Below are 13,182 nucleotides of genomic sequence, written 5' to 3'. Positions count from 1 at the left end.
CGACAAACGGTTCAAGAGATACACTGAGGGGGTGTGGCCTAAGGGGGCGTGGTCTAAGGATCGGGGGAGTGGTCAACATCGACCAATGAAAGGTGGTCAACATCGACCAATGGCACAATCCCCAAGTCTCTACGACAAACGGTTCAAGAGATACACTGAGGGGGTGTGGCCTAAGGGGGCGTGGTCTAAGGATCGGGGGAGTGGTCAACATCGACCAATGAAAGGTGGTCAACAGGGGGAGTGGTCAACATCGACCAATGAAAGGTGGTCAACATCGACTAATGGCACAATCCGCAAGTCTCTACGACAAACGGTTCAAGAGATACACTGAGGGGGTGTGGCCTAAGGGGGCGTGGTCTAAGGATCAGGGGAGTGGTCAACATCGACCAATGAAAGGGGGTCAACATGGACCAATGAAAAATGAAAGAGGATATCCCTACTGAGTACAATGACACAACCCACAAGACAGAGGGCGCTGTCAGCAATTCAGTAGTGCAACACAGTGATGGCCAATGATGGGTTAAGTGGATGATGTCATTGGCAGCTCAGCCACGAGCCACACAGCTGAACCAATCATGAGTGAGCCATGAGCCACACAGGTGAAGCAATCACTATGACTTGCATATTTTCTATCTAATGCATTTCTATGGAGGCAGATGCATGACTGCATTGTCACATTGATTAAAAGAAAACTATAAGAGATGAAGCGTTGTGACGCGCACATGAGCACTACAACGAGTAGGCGAAGGGTTGTGCGCGATATTGTGACATTCGTGCGATATTGTGGCACTCCTTCGGCGATCGGAACAGAAGGCTAAAAAATTGTGTGAAAAATGTGATTTCTAGAGTGCGATTGCATGGCGGTCAATGGGGAGGAGAACCTTCAAACAAATGGTCGTCAGTTGAGATAGAAATGTCCAATTCCATTTATTTTTCTTTTGTGAGCGGGTTGACAGCCGTGTCATCGTTTTGATGTGTTTGTTTTATTTCTACGTCCAAAATTGAGATCACACTCGCAATTCACCCAAGGTAGGGGGAAAAAGATTATTTCAGCTGCTACACTCTAAAATGCAATGCATTCCCAATGGGACCGATATTTTACCGTTTAAAGTCGATTCGTAGCCAGACGGTGCGGTGAAACTTTACGAGTTCGGAGACCGGTGTTGCCATAGGCAAGCCGCTCGTTTTGATACCTTTCACGTGTATGGGGCGCGAACGCTTACGTGTTGCAAAGTGTTTGCAAAATCGGTGGAATAAATAAATAATAAAAAGAGTATGGATATGTATAGTGTGGGGCGCGAACGCTTACGTGTTGCAAAGTGTTTGCAAAATCGGTGGAATAAATAAATAATAAAAAGAGTATGGATATGTATAGTGTGGGTGGCAACCTGGCTTCGCCAGGTCACCCACACTAATAACATAATAATAACAACATAAAAAAGGATAAAAGTCTTATCTGCACTGGATCTCTAGACAGCGTGGCACATATGTTTACTCTATCCTAAGTCAACCCCAGGTACAACAAATTCAATATATATATATAGCTACTAGGGCTGACCCCTATTAGTCGATTAGTCGACTAATCGGTCGAAAGGAGCCGTAGTCGACCAGCCAACCTCTTAGTCAAATATATAAAAAAAATTATAATAATTATAATATATATTTTTTATCATTCTTTCCAAAAGAAAAGTGGCCTAGAAGCGTGGCTAACGCTAATGGCATGCATACCAGAAGCTAACTGCATACGAAAACAGGCACAGAGGCACTGAAAGAGGATTTCACCCATCTAATGAACACACTAGACTAGACAAATATCAAGATGTATCCATCAGTGGACCAATTGCATGCTTTTGCAGAGGACAAGAAGCCTTGAGTCGACTCCTTCAGACATTAAGCACAGCCCAAATGGAATGATACAAAAAAAAATATATAAATATATATATTTTTTTTTATATTATACTTTTTTTTTTGTTGACCAATAGTCGACTAACGGCACATTTTGGCCAATCATAGTCGACCATCCAAATCCTTAGTCGGGGACAGCCCTAATAGCTACCTTAAGTCTACCTTGTAGAAATATACAGTACATTATTCCATACTAAATCTTAGTTTACCCTGGTATAAATAAACAGAATAAACAGATTGGTTTAACCCCTTAAGCCCTGATCGGGCCGGTACCGGTACAAGATTAATTTCACATCATAAATAGATCAATACAGTCCGTATTTATTAATGGTGCCTTTCTTTTTCAAATGTAGCCAAGAGTAAAGACCCTAAGCCTATCAAAACAGGAGTCAAAGTATATATTTTCAGTAGGGATGTCCCGATCCGATAACGTGATCGGGATCGGGGGCCGATCACGTGATTTTCAGAAGATCAGGGTACAACAATTATTTAAAAAAATCAAGATTTTTTTAACTTTTTTTTTTTTTTTTTATATATTTTTTATTTAACAAACATGACCATGTTCACGTCTTAAACTCATACTGAGGCCTTAGTTTTGGTTTTAAATTGCATATCATCATTCATTTATTTATTGTTACACAGAGCAGAAGAATTTTGCCAAAACAAACGCATTTCCTTTGATTTAATTATACATCAAATGATTTATGTCAAGGATGAGGGGCATTCACTAGTTGCAGAACTTGCAGTCACATGATTTTTACAGACGATGGCGCCATTGCTCTCATGAAGCAGCAGGTTGGAGGCGGAGTTTTTAGATTACTCCGGTTACAATGCCTCGCTTGAATGAAGTAAACTTTTCACCTGGATAACGTCAACATTCAGGGTGAATGTAATGTGAGAAATTGGGATGGGAGAAAACATTTATTTATACATTTTTATAAAATCTTTATTTTTTTTATCAGATCGGGAAAGATCGGTATCGGTAGATACTCAAAATCACATGATCGGGATCGGATCGGGAGCAAAAAGATGTGATCGGGACATCCCTAATTTTCAGCCTTACGTTTGTTTACCAATGATTAACCTCTTATGCATAAAACGCCTGTCGATTGCATACCCAAAGTAATTTGCCTTTATACTTATAGCACATGCATGAGGCTGGTCTCTTTTGAAAGGTAACATTCTGAAGTTTTTGATAATTTCTTTATTAATTATAACATGTACTGTTATAGTAACATTGCTACACTCCAGTAATTACCCCACCCATCACCCCTGCTCCCCAATTCCACGCCATCCTGAATACCCCCCAGGCTTACATAAATAACATAAAAAAAAGAAAAGAAAAGAAAAACTTTGAGGATTGGTAGAACTATACCCAACAGCAGACCACCCAAACACCAACCATGAGCAGCAGGCAGCCGTGAACGCATTCCCGGTGTGCGAACGGCGATGGCAGAACAAGCCACAACGTAGCAAAAAAAACAAAAGCACATCAAGACCCTGCAACCCCAAGGCAGCCTCTCTTAATCCTCCACTAAGAAATAACTTGTATATGTATTCCCACTCTTAATTTCTTAAGTATACAAACTGTGATGTTAGCAAATAATTGATTCAAATAGTTTTACCTACATATATGGTTAAGTAGTTGCCTCGCCATGGCTGTAGTATATTATCCAGTTTTGATAGTCTCCTTTGGAAATCTATTGCTGAGTTCTGTTGGAATTCGTTGGAATAATATGGATTCCCAGCAAATCACCATCCAGACATTTATAAACAAAATTACCCTATCAAATGCTTTTTCAATGTCTGCAACAAATATCCTCCCTGGTTTCTTTGCATAGTCATACTATTCTATGATGTCTACTATCTGTCTTATGTTATCTCTAATAAAGCGTCCCTGTTTGATTGTTGTGTATGATATCTGATATAACATTTTAAATCCTAAACGCAATACATTTTGCTGCGAATTTTGGGGTTTCCAGTTTTTTAAGAAACTGGGGTCTTTATAGTGACCTGCTTGTTGTCTGACAATTTTCTCTTTTTCATAAGCATAATTAAAACATGCTTTTATCACATAACATATTTGGTACACAGGCGCACCACGTACTGGTGTTTTCCCAGTTGTGTTACTGTTAGCAGCTCCTCCTCTGTAATTAGGCCTTCACAGGAGTTACGTTGTCTAGAAGACAATTTATTATGCTATTTTGGAAAAAACATTTTAAACTGTTGTTCTTCAAGATTAAAGATTTGTTCCAAATATTTTGTACTTTCTTCAAGGATTTTGTCAGGAGTGTCCAACACTATACTCCCCCAGGGGTTATACAGTTTTGTAGTATTCTTCTTATGGGTATTTTGATGCTGAAGTTTCAAAAATTGATTTGTACATTTTCTCAGTTTTCCATCCATTGTGCTTTATTTTTTATATACTGTATATTTCAGTTGATCTTTCTTCAATCAATTCTTCTAGTTTTTTTCGTTTTTATTCTAGCTTACTAACATTAGGAACAATGGCATTTTTTTATTAAAAAGTTATCAATACGACTTCTCCATGTAAATGCCTCTTTATTAGGATTTTCTTACCTCCAAATGTCCACCAGGTCTAGCAAATTCATAATATTTATGATCTCTCTATATGAATTTGGGTGATAGTTGGTGTAGTGATTATCTTTTCTATCTAGGGAAGCATCTTGCACACTGTTTTAATCCCCAACCACGATGGTTGCATGAAATGTGTCTTGCTGATTTAAAAGAGTATCCAATAATATTTGTAAATAATTCTGCATCATCTTTATTTGGTCCATAGATATGAATAAAAGGAGTTATTTTCTCATTTTCTGTATATTCAATCTTCTTGGTGCAGTGTGACGCATGTCAAAGGGGCTGGAGTAAGAGGAATACATTATGAGCAGGTAGGGTTGAGCAGCCATGACTTATTGCAGAATGATACTTAATCCAAAGTTCTTCTCTATTGTTTTGTAACTACAGGAGTCCAGATGGAACTTCCTGTTTGCTTTTGTGGCAGTTCCTGCTCTACTGCAGCTGAGTGTTGTGCCCTTCCTTCCTGAGAGCCCTCGCTTCCTCCTGATGGAGAAGGAAGATAAGGCTGGTGCAGAGAGAGGTATTTATTATTATTATTATTATTATTATTATTATTATTATTATTATTATTATTATTATTATTATTATTATTATTATTATTATTATTATTATTATTATTATTATTATTATTATTATTATTATTATTATTATTATTATTAGTATAATTATTAGTATTATTATTAGTATTATTATTATTATTAGTAGTATTATTATTATTAGTAGTATTATTATTATTAGTAGTATTATTATTAGTATTATTATTAGTATTATTATCATTATCATTATCATTATCATTATCATTATCATTATCATTATCATTATTATTATTATTATTATTATTATCAGTGCAGGGCTCTGTTAACCCTTTCACTGCCACACTACAGAAGGTTAACCCTTACCGTCGGTAGTGTGATAGTAAAGGGTTAATGTCATGTACAAAGGTCTGATGACCATATAAATATACCTGGAGCGGGCTGTACATGAAACCAGCCCGTCCAGTAAGGTGCTTTAAGCACAGGTCCCGGTAGGCAAGCAAACAAACCAATGCGTTTTCCAAAAGGTAAATGATATTTATTATATAATATAATGAAAAAGGAGGGGAATGAAACCCACAACAAATAGACAAACAGGGAAAAGGGTAAAGGGAGAACAAACAGGATCATTATTATAAGCTAAACACAAGTCCTAGTGACCTAGTGTCACAGGACACAACCACAAGCCATGTGGTTGGCACTCTGGGAATCACCCAGCAAATGTACACAGCATGCACAACACAAAATAGTTCCACACAGGGAAACAGTGGCAAGTGAACTAGATGCCAACAATATATATGCCCCCCTAATAGAGGTAATCGGCACAGAGGCTAACAATATATATATAACAATCCCACAATGGGGAATCCACACAAAGTGGTAAATTAGGTATACTGTACACCAGTGGGGCCCAACCAGTCGATCGCGATCGACAGGTAGATCGCGAGCTGATTTCAAGTAGATCTTGATTAATAAAATTCGATTATTAAAAAAAAAAAAAAAAAAATTTTTTTTTTTGCTAAATCAACTCTTCCTCTCCTTGTTAACTACAACAAGCAATGCTGTTTGTTATTTAAGATGAGGTCAGACTCGGCACTGACAGATTTGTGTTCATTATGCTGCTTTTATAAAGCCTCAAATGACGGCTTACAATATACAATTTTGGCTGGTAGCTCTCGGGCTAGGTGGTAAATAAAAAAGTAGATCTTGGTTCAAAAAAGGTTGGACACCCCTGCTGTACACTATAGCTCCACACAGGGGTGGCAAAAGGCAGAAGGCCCAATACATAGATATATATATATTAACTAATTCCACATGGGTGGCAAGTGGCACAGAGGCCACAATATATATATAATATATACACACCTGGTAGCAACACCAACACAAGACACAATGCCTACCAGGGCTGTGTGACATCTCAGTATTTAAACAATGTGGCTGTTTGATAGTATTACTGATTTTAATAATAACATTAAAGTGTTTTAGGTTACATTTCCATGTGGTGTCTTGTTTATGGACAGTGTAGTGTAGTGAATAATTGGTACAAGGCTAGTTTTAGAATTGTCTCCATGTTGTCTTCAAGCCTGGTTCTTCTACCTGCATGTCTCCATGTCATCTTGTCTGTAGAGTCTCGTTTTAGATGAATGGTCTCCATGTCTTCTGTGTGCACCAGCTTTCAGGCGGTTCCTTGGGAAGGAGGATGTGTCCCAGGAGATGGCAGAGGTCCATGCTGAGAACCTGGTCCAGAAGAACATGAAGGTCATGTCAGTCCTGGAGCTGCTGAAGGACCCAGCTGTTCGCTGGCAGCTCATCACTGTCATCATCATCATGAGCGGCTCGCAGCTCTCTGGACTAAATGCTGTATGAAATTCAATAATAACTTGGTATTGCAATCCCTTTTTTTAGTGCCTGGGATCCCACTTCTTGTTCCCGTGGAAATAAGTAACAATATAGTCAAATTTCCCTCGGGATGATTAAAGTATTTCTATTCTATTCATTGAAATTCTTATTTGTCTATTTTACTTTTAGAACAATCTTATGGCAGAATATGTCTAGACATGTGTCTCAGTGCCAATAATAAAGACCTCATCTTTGTCCAAATTTAAATGAGAAAAATGTTGGTCATTAACACAGATTTAAGGTTTTGGTGACTGGATTTTTTGCCTGCATGTTAAGGTGCAAATGAACACTCCTTTTGTCTTGTGACCCCATTTGTATACCGTTATACCGAGTCACTCAGAGGTTCCAAGTGAAAAAGGAGTGGTTAATAATATCAATAAAACGGTAAAGAAAAGTATAGAACAATTAAAACTCTTTAATTTAAAGTAAAAGTAAAGTAACATTTCAGAATAAAATATAAACCTTAACAACTTTACAGTCCAGACAATATTAGCATTGTTTTAATATATTGTGCAAATGAAAGAGATCTCATGTAGGCTATACATAGAGTAAAATAATGAGGTATAGTTAGATACTGTATAGTCTATAATGGCACAGATATAGCTGTGCAATGAAGATACATCTTGTATATACATAGAGCAATGTTCAGGTACATTGGATTACATATTGTTAGACATAGATATACAGTAGATATAAGTGTATATAAGTTGTATATAGAGATATAGACATTTTGTGCAAATGAATGAGATACAGTATGTCATGTATACACAGAGCCACGTTCGGGTATCAATCAGTCCTCATTTAGGGTCCGGAAGGCTTGGGGATAGTAGCTCCTCTTGAGTTGAGGCTCTCTGTGTTGGCCAGAGAAAACATACTTTTTACTCCTTACATTTAAAATGCAAACCTACAAAGTACAAAGTACAAATCTCGCAGGTCCGACCATTTTAATTAGTATATTTGTTTCTCTGGCCGAACTAACGTTAAAAGTATAGAACAATTAAAACTCTTTAATTTAAAGTAAAAGTAAAGTAACATTTCAGAATAAAATATAAACCTTAACAACTTTACAGTCCAGACAATATTAGCATTGTTTTAATATATTGTGCAAATGAAAGAGATCTCATGTAGGCTATACATAGAGTAAAATAATGAGGTATAGTTAGATACTGTATAGTCTATAATGGCACAGATATAGCTGTGCAATGAAGATACATCTTGTATATACATAGAGCAATGTTCAGGTACATTGGATTACATATTGTTAGACATAGATATACAGTAGATATAAGTGTATATAAGTTGTATATAGAGATATAGACATTTTGTGCAAATGAATGAGATACAGTATGTCATGTATACACAGAGCCACGTTCGGGTATCAATCAGTCCTCATTTAGGGTCCGGAAGGCTTGGGGATAGTAGCTCCTCTTGAGTTGAGGCTCTCTGTGTTGGCCAGAGAAAACATACTTTTTACTCCTTACATTTAAAATGCAAACCTACAAAGTACAAAGTACAAATCTCGCAGGTCCGACCATTTTAATTGGTATATTTGTTTCTCTGGCCGAACTAACGTTAACGTTATTAATCGGCGGCCACAATTTATTTAAAAACAGCAAATCCCCATCAATGGAAAATGAACCCGCCTATACCCATGCTGATTGGTCCTTGTGCAAGACTAGAAAGCGGGGGTCTTTGATTAAACACCTGCTATCAGAAGAATAGACAGTCAGAAAAAAAGTTTTAACTTTTACTTTTTAATACTTAAGTACATTTAAAAGTAGAAACTTTTTGACTTTTACTCAAGTGTGTTTTTAGCCAGATACTCTGACTTTTACTTGAGTAAGATTTTGAGACGGTACCCATACTTTCACTTAAGTATCATTTATGTGTACTTTTTTACACCCCTGGCTGTTACACTAGTAGCAGTACTTAGTATAGTAGTATCATTAGTAGTCACTCAGAGTAAGGCACTAGGTTCTGCATTGAATAACGACACTTTTTCATCTGTCTGCATTTCTTCCCAGTGCTTCTAAATGTTTAAATTCAGTTTAAAAAAAAATACTGTTTTTGTTTCAACAGCTGTTTTACTACACTGATGGCATATTAGCGGATGCAGGCGTCGCCAGTAACCTCAGTACCTACATAATCCTGAGCACAGGTGGCATCCAGGTTCTATTAGCAATCATCACGGTGAGTAGAACAACTCTATGATCATCCAACACAGTGAGTAGAATAACGTTATGATCAGTCATCACAGTGAATAGAACTGTATGATGAATCACCACAGTGAGTGGAACAACTGGGTTTTTCCTCAAAAGCAATTGTTGAAAGATATAGTATAATAAAGGCCTATACCCTTTATGGAATCAAATCAGAAGAGTTGACATAACTTGATGTAATTGTGATAGTAGCAAGTATTATAGTGTAAAGTGTTACTATAACAGTACATTTGAACTAAGAGCATGTCGTATATTCCTAATGAATATCTACTGTTAATTACAGCACAATGATGTTGCTAACTGGATGAAGGGAAAGATCACAGAGTGATAGAATGGTCTCCTCATCTGACTCCCAAAAATAGCCAGTAGAGAATAAACTTGTGCAGCCAGACAAAAGAGGAACTATGGTCCAAACTTATTTATTTTGCAGCGCGGCCAAGAGTGGATAATGCATTAGTTACATACAGGAAATGTATTTCAGCATAATACATGATTGTACAAAAGGATTGGTGAGGTAAATCACAATAGCCCTTACACGTTGGCTCTCTACATCAAGACAGTATTGCACATAAATAGTAGTCATGTTATGTTATGAAATAAGACCAATAGTACTTTGTTGCCGCCATATGGTAAACCTGGTCTAAATAGACATCTTCATATATAGTTATCACAAACTGATTATCATACAGTCTACTTACAAAGCGGCAACGTAGAAACCATGGTCGGTGGAGAGGTGGAGACCAGAAAGACCCCCTGGGTCGGGTGTGGCGGGTCTGAGCTGGCCTGCCCACCATCATTACTGTTCCAATACTTATAGGCCCAAATGACCTCCCTATCTTTCAACTGGTTCAACCAATCACCAGTATCTTCTTGTTGGGGCTGCTCTGCCCCAACATGTCCTTGTGGAGGCCGGTGTCGGTGGCCCCCTCCTTTTGGGCCGTGGCTTCTTATTGACAGAGGCCTGTCTCCTCTGAATGCATCAACCATTTCAACATTCCACCATGCACCATTTTGACTTTCCCACACATATGGTTCATGCAATGACCTATAAATCTCTGACATCCCCTCAGTACAGTCATTGCTTCTAGGCTGATATCAAACATCATAGGAGCAGCACCAACCTTTATTTACCAGACTGAATCTTTATAATATAACTGTGATTTAAAGGAAATAGCTTTATTACTTCCAGTTTTGACATTCCTAAAATGGTATTCTTCTTTGTAAGTTACTTTCTAATTTGTTACTATAATCTTGTTATTATTCCAATATTGTTTTTCATTCTAAACTAATATAATGCAATTATATTTTCTGTGACCTCTAATCTTGGTTAGCGCAGCTGTCCTTCTGCCAGTAGAATGAGTCACCGTTTCCTGTGAGGTGTGCCTCTATTTTCATAGTCTTGGTTCTCCCCTGAGGGCTTTTTATGACCTGCAACTGTTGTTCTCTAATCCAGTTTTCAACATCGAGGAGGTCTGATGACTTCAGACCTTTTAACATTTCCTTAATAGGGCTTGTGTTGATCTAGCATTAACCCAGTATAGTCATTGCTCCTTAGGTTAATACCATTCAGTCCACAAGAGCCAGCCCCAAACCCCATCCACCAAACTGACACTTTGTATTACTCTATGAAAGGAACCAGCTTTGGCATTCCTAAAATGCTAATCTATTATTGTATAGATTCAACCACATTTGTCTTGTCTCACAGAGGCATCTCCGCTTTCAGCCTCTCGTGCTGTGCTCAACCGTCACATGTCTAGAAGGTGTTTGGTTCTTGGGGGTTTGGAATGGCTCTTGAACAACTGTGTAAACAACCTTATCATTAGAGAGGTTGTGCCTTAAGGTTTCCTCCGGAATGTACTCTGAGAGTCTATGTAATGCATGAATTACCATTACCACAGATATTTTCAGTTTTCAGGGTTGTTCTAACATTTTGATTATGAAATCTCAGTCAAGGGTACCACAAGCAGATTCCCAACATTGTTTGAAGTAATGTTAAGTAAGTTCCCCAATGTTAAATACCTTCCCCAACACTAAGTCATGTCCACAGTGTTAAGTACCCTACCTAACACTAAGTAACTTACCTAACCTTCCCCAACAATAAGTAATTTCCACAGTGTTAAGTAACTTACCTAACACTAAATAACCTACCTAACCTTCCCAACACTAAGTCATCTCCACAGTGTTAAGTAACTTACCTAACCTCCCCAACACTAAGTCATCTACACAGTGTTAAGTAACCTACCTAACCTCCCCAACACTAAGTCATCTACACAGTGTTAAGTAACTTACCTAACCTTCCCACCTGGCTGGTGTGTCTTCCTACAGGGGTTTGTGATTGAGCATGTGGGAAGAAGACTCCTCATTATAACAGGTTTTGGTGGAATGGCCGTGTGCTATGCTCTTCTCACAGTCTTCCTCAATATCCAAGTAAGTCACTATTGGCTACACAACACTCACTCACTCACACACACACACACACACACACACACACACGCACGCACGCACGCACGCACGCACGCACGCACGCACGCACGCACGCACGCACGCACGCACACACACACACACACACACACACACACACACACACACACACACACACACACACACACACACACACACACACACACACACACACACACACACACACACACACACACACACACACACACACACACACACACACACACACACACACACACACACACACACACACACACACACACACACACACACACACACACACACACACACACACACACACGCGCACACACACACACACACACACTTTAACATTAACTTTAGACACTTTGATTGTCCACCCATTGCAGTTCACTATGCCGTCTGGCTCTACTAAAGCAGCATCTTCCACTGCCAATGTTTCTGAACAGATCGCTTTGGCCACATAGAGAATGAATCCGTTATGCCTCAATCTGCTCAATTAGTTTAATGTTGCTTTGCGGTGGAAGTTCCCGTTAGTGAAAATGTAAAGGCAAATGTTAAACAATTACAAAACAATTGTAATAAAATGGTGGTTTACAGATATGAATCGCTCTACATTCATTAGCCCATTGGGTTTTATATAATGTGGTGTATTTGTGTTTCGTGTGACGTGTGTGGATCTCTTTTCGAAACTGTTTGAGCTCTATTGCCTCCTGTCGACAGTGGGTCAGGAGGTAGTCTGGTAATCGGAAGGTTCCCGGTTCGATTCCCACTCCTCCTGGGCAGCGTGTCGAAGTGTCCTTGAGCAAGACACTTAACCCCTAACTGCTCCCGATGAGCAGGTCGGCACCTTGCATGGTCACCTCCGCCATCGGTGTGTGAATGTGTGAGTGAATGGGTGAATGTGAGGAACACAATTGTAAACCACTTTGGATAAAAGCTGTTATATAAATGCACCATTTATATCACCGTCCCTAACAACTTGCTGGTCTGCCAAGGACCTTTTATTTCATGTTTCATGAATCTGACAGTTGTCTTTCTCCTACAGGACAGAGCCTCATGGATTCCTTACCTCAGCTTCATTTGCATTCTGGCCGTCATCGCCTTCTTCACACTTGGGCCAGGTATAGGCAAAGATTATTTATTTACCCCATCTTTCTCTCTCTCTCGGAATCTATAATAACTATAACTTATATATGAATCTTAATATCTTAGCTCTGAGGTGATGTTGGAGGTTGTTCCCAACAGCATCTAGAGCCAACAGGACAGGTGGTTACTCTTAACCCAGTCATCTAGAGCCAACAGGAGAGGTGGTTACTCTTAACCCAGTCATCTAGAGCCAACAGGAGAGGTGGTTACTCTTAACCCAGTCATCTAGAGCCAACAGGAGAGGTGGTTACTCTTAACCCAGTCATCTAGAGCCAACAGGAGAGGTGGTTACTCTTAACCCAGTCATCTAGAGCCAACAGGAGAGGTGGTTACTCTTAACCCAGTCATCTAGAGCCAACAGGAGAGGTGGTTACTCTTAACCCAGTCATCTAGAGCCAACAGGAGAGGTGGTTACTCTTAACCCATGTCATCTAGAGCCA

General features: G+C 38.9%; 1 protein-coding gene across 1 annotated transcript in view; it reads left to right on the top strand.

Moving 5' to 3' along the window:
- Window positions 1–13,182, top strand: part of LOC311223415 (solute carrier family 2, facilitated glucose transporter member 9-like) — a gene marked incomplete at both ends in the record, with an annotated part of 54,763 nt that overhangs the window by 35,025 nt on the left and 6,556 nt on the right. The window contains 5 exons of the mRNA XM_084308203.1: window positions 4,891–5,023; window positions 6,709–6,896; window positions 9,015–9,125; window positions 11,480–11,581; window positions 12,642–12,717. Of these exons, the coding sequence (XP_084164329.1) occupies window positions 4,891–5,023; window positions 6,709–6,896; window positions 9,015–9,125; window positions 11,480–11,581; window positions 12,642–12,717 (610 nt within the window). The remainder of the gene's footprint in view (window positions 1–4,890; window positions 5,024–6,708; window positions 6,897–9,014; window positions 9,126–11,479; window positions 11,582–12,641; window positions 12,718–13,182) is intronic.

This window comes from Notolepis coatsorum (genome assembly GCF_963971535.1).
Source record: "Notolepis coatsorum genome assembly, chromosome: 2".
Classification (NCBI taxonomy): domain Eukaryota; kingdom Metazoa; phylum Chordata; class Actinopteri; order Aulopiformes; family Paralepididae; genus Notolepis; species Notolepis coatsorum.
This window is presented reverse-complemented; position numbering and strand designations above follow the sequence as displayed.